Source organism: Schistocerca cancellata, chromosome 8 (genome assembly GCF_023864275.1).
Source record: "Schistocerca cancellata isolate TAMUIC-IGC-003103 chromosome 8, iqSchCanc2.1, whole genome shotgun sequence".
Taxonomy (NCBI): Eukaryota; Metazoa; Arthropoda; class Insecta; order Orthoptera; family Acrididae; genus Schistocerca; species Schistocerca cancellata.
The window spans coordinates 4,285,555-4,304,291 of NC_064633.1; the positions used below are offsets into that span (position 1 = coordinate 4,285,555).

At 41.9% G+C, this 18,737-nt stretch overlaps 1 protein-coding gene across 2 annotated transcripts in view; it reads right to left on the reverse strand.

Moving 5' to 3' along the window:
- The window catches only part of LOC126095130 (zinc finger protein Xfin-like), a 92,244-nt gene that overhangs the window by 27,644 nt on the left and 45,863 nt on the right, over window positions 1-18,737 (reverse strand). For both annotated transcript variants that reach the window (XM_049909839.1, XM_049909840.1), the window contains exon 6: window positions 13,650-13,849. In XM_049909839.1, coding sequence (XP_049765796.1) covers window positions 13,650-13,849 — 200 coding nt within the window. The remainder of the gene's footprint in view (window positions 1-13,649; window positions 13,850-18,737) is intronic.

Sequence of the window (18,737 nt, forward strand, 5' to 3'; positions counted from 1 at the left end):
AAACTGCAAAAAGGTGGGAATTAAGGAGATGGGACCTGGATAAACTGAAAGAACCAGAGGTTGTACAGAGTTTCAGGGACAGCATAAGGGAACAATTTACAGGAATGGGGGAAAGAAATAAAGTAGAAGAACAATGGGTAGCTTTGAGGGATGAAGTAGTGAAGGCAGCAGAGGATCAACTAGGTAAAAAGACTAGGGCTAGTAGGAATCCTAGGGTAACAGAAGAAATATTTAATTTAATTGATGAAAGGAGAAAATATAAAAACGCAGTAAATGAAGCAGGCAAAAAGGAATACAAACGTCTCAAAAATGAGATCGACAGGAAGTGCAAAATGGCTAAACAGGGATGGCTAGAGGACAAATGTAAAGATGTAGAGGCTTATCTCACTAGGGGTAAGATAGATACCGCCAACAGGGGAATTAGAGAGACCTTTGGGGAAAAGAGTGCCACTTGTATGAATATCAAGAGCTCATATGGAAACCCAGTTCTAAGCAAAGAAGCGAAAGCAGAAAGGTGGAAGGAGTATATAGAGGGTCTATACAAGGGCGATGTACTTGAGGACAATATTATGGAAATGGAAGAGGATGTAGATGAAGATGAAATGGGAGATACGATACTGCGTGAAGAGTTTGACAGAGCACTGAAAGACCAGAGTCGAAACAATGCCCCGGGAGTAGACAACATTCCATTGGAACTACTGACGGCCTTGGGAGAGCCAGTCCTGACAAAACTCTACCATCTGGTGAGTAAGTTGTATGAGACAGGCGAAATACCCTCAGACTTCAAGAAGAATATAATAATTCCAGTCCCAAAGAAAGCAGGTGTTGACAGATGTGAAAATTACCGAACTATCAGTTTAATAAGTCACAGCTGCTTAATACTAACGCGAATTCTTTACAGGCGAATGGAAAAACTGGTAGAAGCCGACCTCGGCGAAGATCAGTTTGGATTCCACAGAAATGTTGGAACACGTGAGGCAATACTGTCCCTAAGATGTATCTTAGAAAATAGATTAAGGAAAGGCAAACCTACATTTCTAGCATTTGTAGACTTAGAGAAAGCTTTTGACAATGTTGACTGGAATACTCTCTTTCAAATTCAAAAGGTGGCAGGGGTAAAATACAGGGAGCGAAAGGCTATTTACAATTTGTACAGAAACCAGATGGCAGTTATAAGAGTTAAGGGGCATGAAAGGGAAGCAGCGGTTGGGAAGGGAGTGAGACAGGGTTGTAGCCTGTCCCCGATATTATTCAATCCGTATATTGAGCAAGCAGTAAAGGAAACAAAAGCAAAATTTGGAGTAGGTATTAAAGTCCATGGAAAAGAAATAAAAACGTTGGGGTTCGCCGATGACATTGTAATTCTGTCAGAGACAGCAAAGGACTTGGAAGAGCAGTTGAACGGAATGGACAGTGTCTTGAAAGGAGGATATAAGATGATCATCAACAAAAGCAAAGCGAGGATAATGGAATGCAGTCGAATTAAGTCAGGTGATGCTGAGGGAATTAGATTAGGAAATGACACACTTAAAGTAGTAAAGGAGTTTTGCTATTTGGGGAGCAAAATAACTGATGATGGTCGAAGTAGAGAGGATATAAATAAAATGTAAACTGGCAATGGCAAGGAAAGCGTTTCTGAAGAAGAGAAATTTGTTAACATTGAGTATTGATTTAAGTGTGAGGAAGTCGTTTCTGAAAGTATTTGTATGGAGTGTAGCCATGTATGGAAGTGAAACATGGATGATAAATAGTTTGGACAAGAAGAGAATAGAAGCTTTCGAAATGTGGTGCTACAGAAGAATGCTGCAGATTAGATGGGTAGATCACATAACTAATTAGGAAGTATTGAACAGAATTGGGGAGAAGAGGAGTTTGTGGCACAACTTGACAAGAAGAAGGGACCGGTTGGTAGGACATGTTCTGAGGCATCAAGGGATCACAAATTTAGCATTGGAGGGCAGCATGGAGGGTAAAAATCGTAGAGGGAGACCAAGAAATGAATACACTAAGCAGATTCTGAAGGATGTAGGTTGCAGTAAGTACTGGGAGACGAAGAAGCTTGCACAGGATAGAGTAGCACGCAGAGCTGCATCAAACCAGTCTCAGGACTGAAGCAACAACAACAACAACAACAACAACAACAACAACTTTTTCCATTAGCTTCAATGGCATCCACTAAATCCTGTAATTCTTCTTCCCGGGTGGCGAGAAGGACCATGTCATCAGCAAACCTCAAACACCCTACTCTTCTTCCTCCTATTTGTACTCCTTTGTCATCTAATGAGCATTGGTCAATCATATTTTCCAAGTAGAGGTTGAAAAGGGTAGGTGATAGACAGTATCCCTGTCTTACTCCTTTTCCTAATCCGATCCAGTTTGTACTTTCTCCTCTAACTTTAATTGAGGCTTTTTGATTAAGACATAATGAGTTTGTAAGTCTTCTGGTTTTCCAGTCCACTCTCTTTTCCCTTATTATAGTCACCAGCTTGTCCCAAGCCACAGTGTCAAATGCCTTTTCTAGATCGATGAAGCACATATATAGGTCTCTTCCTTTTTCAATAAACCTTTCTCTTAAGATTCGTAGGAGCCCTATTGCAGCTCTGGTGCCCGTATTCCATCTAAAGCCAAACTACTCCTCGCCAAGGTTCTCCTCCATTACTTTTTCAAGTCTCTTATTAATTATTCTTAACATCACTTTGGCTGCATGTGAAATGAGGCTGATTGTCCTGTGCTCACTGCATTTCTTGGTTCCTTGTTTTTTCAGTAATGGAATCATTACTGTTGTCAGAAAGTCCTCCAGCCATTCACCACCGTTATATATTTTATTACATAACTTCAATTTTTCTCTTATTCCATCTGGGTTGAAGTATTTTAATATTTGTACCGGTATCGTATCTGTACCTACTGCTTTGCCATTTTTCATTACAGCTATGGCAGACTTCATTTCTTCCATTATGATGGTTGGTCTTTTCTCTTCTTCACTTACACTGTTGAGTGATTCAAGTTCTAGAGTTTCTGGTCTGCGATCATTCTTCCCATCCCTGAAGGACATCGTCACGATCTTTGTACACTACCTCTTCATCTTTACTCAAAACGTCCATAGCAGCACTTTCTGCTCTGTTTTGATCCCATGACATAGTCTTTACTCTTTTGTATAATAAGTCATATCTTCCCTTCCTGTCCAGATTTTCAATTGCATTGCTTTCCTCTTTTAGCCTTTTTTCCTAGCCTGTTCTGTTTCTCTTCAGAGTTCATTATTTAACCTTCGGTACATCTTTCTTGCATCTTCAGTGTTCATGTTTTTAAATTTTCTTCTCTCCTCCATCTTGGAAATCATTTCTTGCGTTACCCATGTTTTTTTTGCCCCTTTCCCTTTTACATATCCTATATTTTGCTGTCCTGCTTTAATGATTCCTTCTTTCACCATATTCCAGTACTCATTGGCATTATCAGGTAACTCTTTGTCTCGTAATGTGTTTAGAAACTTATACGACAGCATTTCTGTAATTTGTTCTTTGTGGGATCTTATCTTCTCTAGATCCCACTTCTTCACCATGGTCGCCTTCTTCAGTTTTTTCATTCTTATTTCTATTTCTGCCATAATTAAGTTGTGGTCACTATTAATATCTGCACCTGGTAATGTGTGTACCTTCTTGATTCCATTCCTGTATCTTTCTTCTACCAGCATAAAATTGATTTGGTTTCTGTATTTATTCCCTGGTGATTTCCAAGTGCAGAGCCTCTTCATGTGATTCTTGAACTATGTATTTGGCACTATCAGCTCCCTTTCCCTGCAGAAGTCAATTAGCCATTCACCTCTATCATTTCTCTTTCCAAGACCATAACTGCCTACTCTATTTCCCTCTACCCCCTTTCCCCACAATGGCATTCCAGTCTACCACTGCTATTTTGCAGCATCTTTTATTTTCATCCATTATTCTCTCTATTACATTGTACATTTCCTCTACAATTTGGTCATAATGTTCTGAAGTTGGCATATACACCTGGACAATCAGTAAATCTTTTTGTGCTCTTTTCAGCCTTACACCACACATTTAGCCAATTCCTTTATCATAATCATTCCTACTCCATTCATTCCTTTTACTTCTCCTCCTGAGTAGTACAATACATATTCATCTGACTGTAACTCTCCATATCCATACCATCTTACCTCAGTAACTCCTACGAGGTCCACATGATTCTTTTCCAACCCTCTTTTAAGGTTTTCTAGTTTTCCTGCTTGTAGCAGAGTTCTAACATTCCAGGTATCAATTCTCATTTTGATTTTTTGCCTCATTTCAAGTTGTCCCCCCAGGAGATCCCTATGGGTAAGGTACTTCAAAATGTTCAGTGCTTTTTGGGCCATTGCCTTTAGGTCTTTCAGCTGTGGAATCCACAACAATGTGGAGTCAAAACTGAGGCCCAAGAAGTGCAGAGTGTTTAAAAGAGAGACTGGTGTTCCATGTACACAATTCAGGTACATTAAAAATAAGACGAGAATGATTAACACACACACACACACACACACACACACACACACACACACACTCTCTCTCTCTCTCTCTCTCTCTCTCTCTCTCTCTCGGCAGAAAATGTAAAACAAGTGTTTTTAGTCCACTCCTCCAACCTCTTCGCTGTAAGTTGCAGCCGATGAGTTGCTGTCACAGTATTTGAGGAGGATCAGAAACTGTTAAATCGTCCACAAATAAGGATCATAGCACTGGGCTCCTTACCATAGACATGACATGGTTTATAGCTGTGGCAAACGGGGGACGCTTACAACACTGCCCTCAGAAACATCATTCTCCTGTACAAACCAATTTGACAGCATGTCACCAGCTTGGCACCAAAAACAGAGATGGGGAGACGGCCACGACGGCCACGACGTCCCATTGGTGGAGCTGCCCTAGAACAGTGGTTGCCCAACATTTCCTCTGAGGGAACACTGTGAGGATCTTGGTACGTTGATGGAACATCTTATTTATTTTGAAGGTTAATAAAATTTTTAAAAATTGTGAAAAATTTATTTTATTGAGCGATTACTTCAATTTTAAATCATAGCTAGTCACATAGAAATCACAATAAAATTTTGAAAAAAAATATCTCCAAAAAATTAATAGTAATAATAATAATAATAATAATAATAATGACAGAACTAAAGAAGCCTCGGACAAGCGCCGTCATGGTCGGGGACGATGCTTGAACCCTATGCCCGCCCACAATGGTAACGACACTGCTAGCCAACTGGAAAATGATTTAAATCCAAATAGAGGTGTTTTGCAGGATATGCTCCCTGCAACCACCCTAGAAGGAAAACAAAGACAGAGGATGAGATGGTCAGATGAAGTTAATCGACACATACAGATCTGACAATGGTTAACCATTTGCACCAAGGTCTTTCCCAAACAGGTTATTAAAACGATGCTCTGGTAACTACTGCGACACGTTTTGCCCTTTCCTGCTTTGGGAACAGATATCAAAATTGCCTCCCTGAATGAGTTGGGAAAGTGGCCTGTCCGTCATAATGAATAAAAACATTGTGTGAGGACTTCCTCTGACACTGGTTTCAAGTTCCACAGCATGTCCAGTCATGGCTAGGTGCAGTAAAACAAACCACAGACAGTGGTGAATCCAGCTCTCATAAACAGAATGGGCAGTTGTAGGACTCTGAATTGATGGATCTGAGTTCCAACTCACCCCTTTCCATTTGGCACAGTAAAGATAGAACACTAGGTCCTTGCTGGCAGTGGAAGTAGCCATTGCAAAATGCTCTACCATTGTTCGCATAATGTCTCCAGATGTTGTTTGGATACACCCATTTTTCAACCATGCCACTATAGGCAACCAACTGTCTTTACTAGACATCCTCCTGATGGCTTCCCATGCTGTAGTGAAATAAACGGAACAGTTGATAGAGTCCAAGAACACTTGCTATGACCTCTTGTTTGCTCTTCTTGATGAAGTGTCAAACCTTGGCCCTTGTTAAGTGAAAGGCTGTGAGATTTTCCTCCGTTGGGCGGTGGTTAAACCATCGCAGAGCCACACGCCTTACCCAGATTACTGAACAGCACTCATAAGCCCACTATTGGACAGGTAGCCTCCTAGAATGACAAGAGAGGACATTAGGATGGAAAAGTCAGTGGTTTGGCAGATTACTTGTGTGATATGGTCCATCCATTCCTCAATGCTTTCATGAAGTGTTTGGCTGCACAGCACCCAACTGGCCCTACTGATCATCATCATGGTGACATTTTTTCTGTGAGAGCTCCATCCAGTAAGTGAAAACAGAGTGGAAAGTTGTCACTGGAATAAATGTCACCAGTGACTTCCCACTGTACAGAGACTGCAGGGGCTAGAGAGCATACAGAGAGGTTGATGGCCGAGAACAACCCAGTAGCAGCAAAGAAATGAGTGAGAGTGCTTGTGTTGAGGATGCACAACTTATGAGACTCAATGAGGCTCACCAAAACCTGACTCCTAGGGCAAGTAGAGGTCAAGCCGCACAACAGGTGATGGACATTGAAGCCTTCCTGTAGGAGAAATCGTCGGAGCTGTTCTACAAGATCCATGAGAAACTCAGTCTTATCACATCTTGTGAAGCAGTGATCCTCTGACACACAAACTTCAACTGCAACTGCTTGCAGATCAGTGGCCACGGGGAGAGCAGACAGTGGTGCGCATTATTGACAAATACAGTAATCCCTCTCTTGGCCCTATCCCTAGTGGGGTCATCTTCGCAACAGAGGACATAGTCCCTTAGTACAGGGGTATCAAATGCTTTAAACAAAAGCGCAGGGGCATTCCTGTGCATGGAGTTTCCACGTGTCCTGAACCCATGAATGTTCCACTTGTAACGGAACATATTAAAGGCTTTACTTTACCGAAGTATGCGATACCCTCCAAATTCAACCAGTTTAATGAGTATTTATGATTATAGAAAAGTTATTGTGTATGTTAACAATGATTGCATAACATGTCTCCATAAACAGTCAACCCATTAAATTATACTGAATAACTGACCCACACAAAAGTTAATATCTCTTGATCACTGATACAGCAAATGTCATCATGTAAAAACACTAAGCTCAACTTAAATAATTAATATGAAGTACGAAAAATAGTGGCTAACTTAGGTATTTTGATCTCCTTAAATAAAAATCACCCAGTGAAACCTATTTGTTCACTAGGAGCGTTTTCACTCAGTATTCATGTAATCAATCGTATTTTAGACGAAAACCAATGTAATTCTTAATAATTCATGTTATTTACTTATTTATGCAAATTAGAGAAGTCAATTGACAAACTTCTAAAAAACGGCCTTTTTGTAACAAAGAATTATTCTGTCAAGTCAACAAATCTGTCTGTCATTTTAATAACATGTTAAATTATGTCACTCGATGCAAATTAATAACTTTTCTGCACAAATTATGATAACAGATGTACATGTGACTTATAAACTATATCTCTTTTTAGTAGTTCTTTGACAATGTTATAAATACCAGCAGCAAGAAGGGTCGGGGGTGCAGTCGGAATGTCACTTTGGTAAAGTGTGTTTGTGTGTTATTGTTTGAGGTGGATAAACAATGCAAAGAACATGTAAAGGAAGTACTACATTGTGTTGTGTCATGGTCTTTGGTGGACAGTGGAATTAAGATGGCCACCAAAGTAATAAATATTTGAAGTTTACATATTTGTTGGTTTCGCTCATTCTTTATCATCAAAAGCACATAAAAAACACGGGACCTCATGTTTTTAACCCTAGACAACCAGATTTAGAGCCAGCATCAGCATCGAGACACAGCAGCGATCCAGCAAGTAGCAGTGATTGCCACAACACAATGCATTTTAATGGTGCCAACCTAACATCACGTGCTAACAAGCTCCGTAAATGGGAGTGAAATAGTGCGATTATAGCAATTAGCAATATCTACGACTAGGCGACCATTACACACTGCACTATGGAAGCCATTTATCATGGGGGTTGCACTTTCACCTGTTTTTTTCCGCCCTGGAGGAGACCCATAATGGATGGAGACTCGGTCTTAGGGTGCAATGAGTGCCCCAGGCTGACATCAACATCCATCAGCTCTGAAGATGAATCGTGAGAGACATCAGAGAGAGTGACATTGACACTGATGACATCATCATCATCATCATCATCATCATTATCATCAGACTGCTTCCTTCCTGACTCCATCAGTGGCTGATTCTTTTCTTTTGGCTGATTTTTTTGCTTGGGGAAGCTTCAGAGCCACATCACACAAGTGGTGGTGGTGGTGGTGGTGGTGGTGGCGGTGGTGGTAACACTAGATGGTGGACTGGACTGAACCTTAAGAGGGGCAAGAAGCTCCACAGACTTTTCTGATATTCTGTCAGGAAGCATGGGTTTTGAAGTAACTGCAGCAGCACAAGTGCATTGACAAATGCAAGTACTAGTGCTAGTGCTAACACTAGTAACTTCAGTTTATGTTGCAGCATTAGTCTCCTTAACTGGCTGTTTAAGAAAAGGAGCAAAGGAGGCAGTGAAAATGGGGGATAGCATGGCTTTATATATTTTTCTGGCCTCATCATATAGGATGCGCTTCACAGTTTTAAGCTGTTCTATTTTCCTTTCTTCAACACATACACTGCAGTCCCTACCCCAGACAGGATGATCCCCAGAGCATTCACACACGTCAGAAGGAGGTGAACAAGCAAATCCGTTAGCGACCTTACCACACTTGCCACAAGTGACTTCTCCTTTATGTCCAACAGTAGTATGCCCAAAGCTCTGGTATTTGAAAGAGCGCATTTGGTTGGGGGACATCAGGCCAGATGCTTGTGTGAAGGAAACCTGCCTTGATGCATTCTGGGTATTTTTTGCTGTTTAAAGCAAGTATAAGTGAGTCTCAATTAACCAGTTTGCCATCCATCCTTTTCATTACATTTTAGACACCCACAGTGGCTTCTTTGGTCCATTCAGCTTATCTTTGGGAATGCCGACCAGATCCCTGCACGCTAAAATACTTTTGCTGTAGTTCAGAGTAGTATGGAGCTCAGTCTCAATGGATTTTTGCAGGTTTGCCACTTGTTGGGAACTTGGGGTTTCAACCAACAATATCCCATTTCACACCTGTTTGACAAATTTTAAATAATGTGCCTGCAATCCACCCTAAATCTTTTTCAAAATAAAATGGTGATACTTTTACAAAGCTGCTCTCTTTCCTTATTCTGACTAGCAACATGCATTCTGTTACAATATACACAAGAAATATGAAATGTTCCTGAGTCTAGAGGATTGGTTACATGAACCCTCTTGTCAGATTGAGTGTTAGTACCTACCTGCAGCCCGCCCATTCCCCTGGAAGGAGGAGGAGGAGGAGGAGGAGGAGGAGGAGGAGGAGCAAATTTAGAGGTTTCCATCTTGGACCCATGAGCAGCTCGGGATATAAAGGTCCACTCAGACAGAGCCCTGCTTACCAGAATAAGCCTCGTACAACTGAAGTTCAACAGTTTCCCCAGAGGTTGCCTGCTAATGACTGCTCTACCTTAACAGCCCTGCATCTCATCGGCATGCAGCACACCTTGAGATTGAGGTTTTTCTTTATCAGGGTGTATACATGGAGAAAAAAAAAAATCCAGATTATTTTCTGGATTTCACAGTTAAAAATACACTTTCTCCTGGGTGAAAATACACTTTTTCCATGTTAAGTAACACTACACTTTTCCTTGGAACTGTAAAATTTATAAATACTTTGAATGGTTATGGTTTTATACACCGGCATAGCATTTGACAGTCCTTTAGAAAACCAAACTAGTAAAAAAAAAAAGTGTTGGAAAAATCTTTGATGTGCAGCAACATGTATATTGCATATTGTTGTATTATGAAAGTATTAATATGAATTCCATCAAACACCGCATGTTATTTCCAAAGCATTGAAATCGCGATTGTAAGCCAGTTGTAGCTCATGTCACATGATCTCGCCAGCGGATATTCAGAGCAAAGGACACATGATGTAGTCAGGCAATAGCAATATCATTGTTAAGTAGTGTGTGCACACAAATAGGAAAAGTTAATGGTTTAAATTAATATACATAGTGTTGCTATGAGAAAATCAAAGCTTTCATGTATAATATTGGTCTCTAAGATTAATAAGCTGTAACATAAGCTAAGCTTTGCATATGTAACACTTTAAGATACATCAGACAAATGTGACAGTAAAATTTTTAATAATGACATAAATGTCTGATCTTCTGGGCTTGAAATTTTTCCAAATGGTGATCCTCAAATACACTCCTGGAAATGGAAAAAAGAACACATTGACACCGGTGTGTCAGACCCACCATACTTGCTCCGGACACTGCGAGAGGGCTGTACAAGCAATGATCACACGCACGGCACAGCGGACACACCAGGAACCGCGGTGTTGGCCGTCGAATGGCGCTAGCTGCGCAGCATTTGTGCACCGCCGCCGTCAGTGTCAGCCAGTTTGCCGTGGCATACGGAGCTCCATCGCAGTCTTTAACACTGGTAGCATGCCGCGACAGCGTGGACGTGAACCGTATGTGCAGTTGACGGACTTTGAGCGAGGGCGTATAGTGGGCATGCGGGAGGCCGGGTGGACGTACCGCCGAATTGCTCAACACGTGGGGCGTGAGGTCTCCACAGTACATCGATGTTGTCGCCAGTGGTCGGCGGAAGGTGCACGTGCCCGTCGACCTGGAACCGGACCGCAGCGACGCACGGATGCACGCCAAGACCGTAGGATCCTACGCAGCGCCGTAGGGGACCGCACCGCCACTTCCCAGCAAATTAGGGACACTGTTGCTCCTGGGGTATCGGCGAGGACCATTCGCAACCGTCTCCATGATGCTGGGCTACGGTCCTGCACACCGTTAGGCCGTCTTCCGCTCACGCCCCAACATCGTGCAGCCCGCCTCCAGTGGTGTCGCGACAGGCGTGAATGGTGGGACGAATGGAGACGTGTCGTCTTCAGCGATGAGAGTCGCTTCTGCCTTGGTGCCAATGATGGTCGTATGCGTGTTTGGCGCCGTGCAGGTGAGCGCCACAATCAGGACTGCATACGACCGAGGCACACAGGGCCAACACCCGGCATCATGGTGTGGGGAGCGATCTCCTACACTGGCCGTACACCACTGGTGATCGTCGAGGGGACACTGAATAGTGCACGGTACATCCAAACCGTCATCGAACCCATCGTTCTACCATTCCTAGACCGGCAAGGGAACTTGCTGTTCCAACAGGACAATGCACGTCCGCATGTATCCCGTGCCACCCAACGTGCTCTAGAAGGTGTAAGTCAACTACCCTGGCCAGCAAGATCTCCGGATCTGTCCCCCATTGAGCATGTTTGGGACTGGATGAAGCGTCGTCTCACGCGGTCTGCACGTCCAGCACGAACGCTGGTCCAACTGAGGCGCCAGGTGGAAATGGCATGGCAAGCTGTTCCACAGGACTACATCCAGCATCTCTACGATCGTCTCCATGGGAGAATAGCAACCTGCATTGCTGCGAAAGGTGGATATACACTGTACTAGTGCCGACATTGTGCATGCTCTGTTGCCTGTGTTTATGTGCCTGTGGTTCTGTCAGTGTGATCATGTGATGTATCTGACCCCAGGAATGTGTCAATAACGTTTCCCCTTCCTGGGACAATGAATTCACGGTGTTCTTATTTCAATTTCCAGGAGTGTAGTTAATTTTTAAATGAGAGTCAAACGCTCTGTGATTTAAGAAATTCATGGTACATTCTCGCACACAGTTTATCTTGCATAAACGGACATTTACTTTGAAAGTAACGCTTTTCAAACAACCGCAATATTTTCCCACGACCTGTTAGAGAAATAGATCTGTTTCAGCAGTTGCCAAAGAGCGCCAGATAACAGGCGTCACCATGCTTGTGCAACTACGATGATGTAGGAAGCTTGTATGTTCGTATGTGTAAAACAGTAAAAGATCTTACATTCTGTCATAAATGAAATACTCCAGAGTATTGGAATTTCGTGAACCATACTAACATGATAATTCGGCTTAAAATGCACATTCATATGTCCAGATTCGGTTGTAAAGAGTACCAGTACTGTATTACCTCATGTTTGGTTCTTTATTATGGCATAACCCTATACGTGGTAGAAGATGAAAACATGCACCTTTGAAATGTAGCAAACAGATGAAACTAGTCAATAGTGTGGAATTAAACACTTCGTTTCAAATAAATTGACTACCTTAATGGAAAAGATTAATAAATGCCACAATTCTTTAGGAAACTGACAAAGACAACTTCATTGCTCTGTAAGGCATTTAATGCTTGACTGTCAGAAATGTGAAAATAAAATAAAATCTGAAACCGATAACATATTTTAGCCTTCCATAATTATGTGAATGTATTTTAATTGACTTGATAGCTCCCGGCCACAGAAATCCATTTTGTTTTCATACGACGTGAGAGCAATAAATGGAAAGGAATCACTAAACATTAACATGGGTCATGTGGAGACTATCCAACTCCCCACTACAGCTCAAACTGCTCTGTGCATCAGCGCCGGATCAACAATATTTCCGAACTGCAGCAATACTGGATAGTGTACGCCAGTAAAATTTTTCTGGGAAGCATCTTGCTGCTTGCCACTACTGCTTATACAGCTAACAGTCAAATTCTGTAGCCAGAAGTGGGAGAACGTACTACACAAGGACAAATCAACTGAGGGTGCACATGAGCCCACTCGCAACTACTCAAACGAATCTAATATAAAAAGTTGTGACGTCGCACTCATCGGAGGTTCAAATGGCTCTAAGCACTATGGGACTTAACACCTGAGGTCATCAGTCCCCTGGACTTAGAACTACTTAAATCTAACTAACCTAAGAACCTAAGGACATCACACACATCCATGCCCGAGGCAGGCTGCGAATCTGCGACCATAGCAGCAGCGCGGTTCCAGACTGAAGCGCCTAGAACCGCTCGGCCACAGCGGCTGGCCTCATTGGAGGCAATTCGTTGTTATGAAGCACTGCACAGTCTTCCTAAAGCCTTTGACACGTTTTGCTGTTGGCAGGTGCTTGTATGAGCACTGTATTTTGTTGTGTATGGTTCATTTCCTTTGTTTTTTTTTCTTACTTTTTCCCCTCTCATTCATCTTTTATTGGTGCAGTATTATTTTGCTGTAGCCGGATACAGTAATATGCTTTGTCAGAGTATTGTTTCTTAACAGTCAAAATTACAAAAAATTGAATGAAAACTGAAACCAAACAAAAAATTTCCTGGAATTCTAAAAAAATCCCAAGTTTTTCACAGATCTAACGGTTGTCCCAGGTCAAATGCATCCTGTATATAGAGGTTTTTACCATCCTCACAATCTGGGCGGTAAAACCAAGATCCCCATTTCCTGTGACACATAGTGTTCTGCTGTTGCACCATGCAGTACTTGCTGAAGCATGCCCAGAGCTTATGGTGATGGAGGACTGGCAGCTCTAACAAGTCCCTAGCTCATGAACATCTGGTCACCAGGCACATACCCAGCAAATGAATGCTGAGCCAGAGCAAATTTGTCACAAACATATGAAATTGAAGTGTTATTTTAGAAGGAAACTGTTAATACTTTACACCAAAACTGAAAAATTTCTATGTATAGTGACATATTTTACTTACTTTTTGAGGAGCAGGTATGTGCATGTTCTTGTGATGATCGAGGGTAGCAATAGTCAAAAATTTATTATCATGCAAGTCACATGTTTCTTTACCCTTATTTAAATTTATGTCCATGTTGTGGAATGCTCTCAAATGTCTGTATAAGTCCGTCCTTAATGTAAAACTGGTACCACATTTTTCGCACATATTTCCACAAAAATCTGAAATAAAATACGCAAGTACAAAATTGTTAATGGTCTTGTACAGGTGGCAACTATTTATTGTTACAAAAACTACATGTTGAAAACATGAACTTGCTGACGACCTCAAATTCTTTCTAGAAAATGTACACTTTCAGATAACTGTGATCGAATCCTTAACCATGTCTTGTAAATTTGGCTGTCAGGAGCGAGAGTGCACCCCACAGCTGAATGCTTGTTGTACTGTATTCATTTTAGTTGCTTGTTGCATCTGTCTGACAAACCAGTGGAAAGCAAAGGAGGAATCTGACAACCAAGTTTGATCATTTATCTTATGGGTGACAGAGAGGGGGATGAATTCCCGATGACAGATGCACACATTCAAAGCAAATCTGAACAGCATGCTTCCTCAGCAATAACACCATATCATGTGGCATTACTGTCATGTATTGCAGCAATATTGATGGCAACATTTTTGCAACCAGAAACAGACATAATATACGGCTCCTGTAAACACATCTAAATACTCGTCTGTATGGAAATTTGGAATAAACTATTTACCTGGTAGCTATTTACATAAAGAAGAGAAAAGATTTGCTTATTACACCACATCAAATTTAAACATAATTACAGAATAAGTGCAAATTTTGTTAAAGCAGGTGTGGTTAGTGGTTTCTATATTGGGGAAGGTTGCGAAATTTACCTATCCGAAAAACGTTATGTGGAAAAATTGTGTGAAAAGTTTACAATTACTTTTTAACAACAGTGGAACTGACAAGTGGTCATTAAAACTGAGATAATCACTGTTACTGTCACAGTGTCTACAGTATGTGAAACGTGCCCACTTTGCATGTGGTTCTTCTGGCTCCAAGTTATGGTCAATGTCAAGTGAGGCCGTAAGTGCAAGGAATTGAGATACATATTCAATACTTAACACGTCATCAAAATTCCTCTGCTAGAGTTCATTGAATAGAATGTAACAATGAGGTACGACTTGGATTAAAAAACCTAACTACGAGAGGAAATCGTCACGTTGCCGGAAATTGTTCAGTCACACAGCCATGTTGTTCTGTAATCACTAGTGTTGTTATCCATACTTTTTTCCATGCAAACAACTTTTTCTTTTTCTTTTTTTCTCTCTCTTTTTTTTTTTTTTTTTTTTTTTTTTTTTTTTTTTTTTTTTTTTTTTTGTACACAGGGATTGCATTTCATGATTAGAAATTCCATCTAATGGACTCAGGATAGGAGGAATACTTCTCTATACTATCTTGCCACGAATGGCTGAGCCCCAAATCCAGGGAATGGCTGGAACTGAGACAAATACATCAATAAGAAAACTGCTAAAGGAAATATTACAACTAGGACCAAATGATTACATAAATTTTCCCCAAATGTGTATTCAAACTATGGCTGGAGTGTGACAGAATGATCTGTACCATAGTCTGAGGTCTATATTAGGTTGGTACGTGATAATGTGGTTGAAAGTTGGGAAGCCAAAAACTGTGAATGCCAAATAAAGTTTGTGGTAAGAGACTTATCTACACCGTAGTCTCACATTTATGTTCGGGACATATTTAATGCACTGTGTAATTTTTTTACAATCTTTTGTCATAAGAAGTAAAACTCACTTAAATTACAAAAATCTATATTAGATAACAGACAAATTTCCTAAAAGTATATTGATGAAAATCAAAGTAAAGCTATCACTAACCCCTAAATTGTTTTGAACATCACACTGCTTTACTGGGTATGATCCTGTAGGAGGTGGCTGCTGTTGTTGTTGTTGTTGTTGCTACTGTTGCTGTCTTCAGTTCAAATACTAATTTGAAGCTGTTCTCCATGGTACTCTATCCTGTTGTTGCTACTGTTGCTGTCTTCAGTCCAAATACTAGTTTGAAGCAGTTCTCCATGCTACTCTATCCTTCGCAAGCCTCTTCATCTCCGAATAACTACAGCAACCTACATCCTTCTTATTGATTGACTGATTGAGGGGGGTTATAGGCCTAAATGGAGAGGTCATTAGTCCCGCGATTCAAAAGTTACTTGTGTAAGATAGTCATTCAGCTAAAAGTGGATGGAACCAGACAGAGGTGTCAAACCATAAAGTGAGGAAGTTAAAACACACACAGTAGAAGACATAAAAGAGTAGGCCAAATCTAAAAACTGGAAAAGCAGAGAGATAAAAAAGCTGTCTTCGCACAGGGGAGTGGTCATTGGTTCCAGACCTAGAAAACATGAAGAGGTGCCCGAACCACAATCTCCCTGACCCTGCTCCAGGAGTAAAGGGAAAATAAAAATCACTTTCACATACGAAACTGAGAACCATTTCAACCATCCATGGATTGTCTGCTAATATTAAAGACAAGGAATCTTGAAGGCTATACTTAGTGGAGGTGCCTCATTAACGCATGAGAAAACAATGGGTGACCTAGTATAATGAAGGTGTAGTTAGCATAATACAGTGGATTCCTGAGAGGAGTGGAAGGATGAGGCCAAACTGCAGTAGTCACTTGGATTGTGCAGAGTTTATTATTGACATCAGTAACCCACCAGATGTTATTTCACTTTTGGGCAGAGAGATTTGATGTGTATCCAAATACCTGCACATGGAATCATGAAAGGGAATGGGGGCAAGTATCTGCCCCTCTAGCCATCAGTGTATAGCCTGCAAGCTGCAAACGGAGTTGGTAAGTAATAAAACACTGTGGCGGGAGGCCTCAGAACAAAATGGAGGGCCCTATTAATGGCTAGCAGCTCTGCCATGAATTCACTACACGATCCTGGCAGTCAGTAGTGTTCCATGCCAGTAAAGACGTGAAATATATCCTGCCTTATCTATTATTTTAGAACCATCTGTGCGGGAGATGGAAGTACCCTGGAACTTTTCAAGGATAGAACTACAAGATGCTGGAATATCTTAGGGGCAACAGAGACCTTAGGATCCTGGAATAGGTCAGTCCGAATCCACAGTCGAGGCAGCATCCAAGAGGGGTGTCAGAGGAAGTACATGGGCCACTGTCCAGTGAGTGGAGATGGAGATCCCAACAGATGGAAGTGAGACGTATCCCAACCACCAATCCCACCCAAGTGTGGGTATCAGGAGGGAGATATGCCTTATTTGAGAAGAGGTTTGGGATACACAGGATGGTCAGAAAAATCGTCAAACGGTGATTATATAAGAAACTATGAGTTGGCTCTGTCGTATTTGTAGATGAAGAATCCCCACTTCAGTGCGGAGACTGTCAACAGGACTAGTGTGAAAGGCGCCAATAGGCAGATGCAACTATAATGATGGACAGGGTCACTTAGTTTCAGTGTGGAATGAGCTGTGAAACCATAAACCTGACAACCATAATCTAATATGAACAAAACCAGAGCACAGTAAAGATGGAGAAGAGTAGCACGGTCTGCACCCAAAGATGTGTGGGCCATGAGCAGGAGAGCATTAAGCTTCCACATGCACTTAAGTCTTCAGTTATTGAATATGGGGCAGCCATGTCACCTTGTTATGAAAACTAAGGCCAAGAAATGGGACTGTGCTACAACATTGAAGAGTTGATCCTGTAAACAAAGTTCTGGATCAGGGTGTACTGTAGGTTGATGGCAAAAACGCAGAACCTGCATTTTGAAAGAAGAAACAGGAGGCCATGGGAGAAGGCCCATGCAGAGGCGCATCGGATGGTGCCTTTGGGTTGGCAATCAGCAGGTGCTATCGAGTGGGAACTGCACGAGACGCAAAAATCAACGTACAACGCTGGGGTAACCAGAGGCCCAACAGAGGTTACAAGCCCATTGATGGCTATGAGGAAGAGTGTGACACTTAAAACAGAACCTCATGGGATACTATTCTCCTGGATGCGAGGGGTGTTGAGTGAAGTGCCAACTTGAACCTGGAAAAGCGAGTTAGATAAAAAATTGCAGAAAAAATCTGAAGGGGGCCACAAAAGTCCCAGTCATGAACAGTAACTAAAATGCAACAGAGCCAAGCTGTGTTGTTTACCTTATGTGAGTCAAAGAAGACTGGGACAAGGTGCCGGCAGTTAATAAAAGCCTCTCAGGTTGCTGTTTCCAATATGAGTAAATGGTCAGTTGCAGATCATCCTTCCCGGAAGCCACATTGATATGGGGGCAAAAGGGTCAGAGATTCGAGCATCCAACAAAGTCAGAAGTAAACAATTCTCCCGAGCAGTTTTCAAAGTATGTTGGTCAGGCTAATCGGGCGGTAGCAGAAATGTTGGATTCTTCCAAGGCATAAGGACAGGAATAACTATGCTCTCTTGCCATTGCAAGGGGAAGGCACCAATGAGCCAAATGCAGTTGAACACCCAGAGGTGATGTTGCCTCTGGGTACTGTTCAAGTGTTGGATCATCTGGTTGTAGATGGAATCCGGGCCTGGGGCAGTGTCATAAGAGGATAGGAAGAGAATGACGATGTGTTGCAAAGTGTGTCATAATGTGTTCTGCAAGAGAGCACCCGCAGGATAGGACCCTGATCATTATCACAAAGATCATCATGGGCTGAACAATGTAGGGAAGACATGAGAGCAGGAGAGGAGATCATGAGATCGATAGCAGAAAATGTGCTATGAGCAGTACTGAAGTGGGTAGGGGAACCATCATTGAAAAGGGACAAATCAAAGTCTGTTATAAGTTGGTCAATTAGAAGACCCCTACTAATTGAAGTGGCTCTCCCTCGGCATGGGGTGGTGCGCATTGAAGTCCCCGAGGAGGTGGTAGGGGGATGGGAGTTGCTGTATTAAAATAGGCAGATCAATGTAAGGAAGTGATCTAATTGAAGGGATGATGATGATGTTTAGTTTGTGGGGCGCTCAACTGCGTGGTTATCAGCGCCCGTACAATTTCCCAACCTTTGCTCAGTCCAATTTCGCCACTTTCCTGGATGATGATG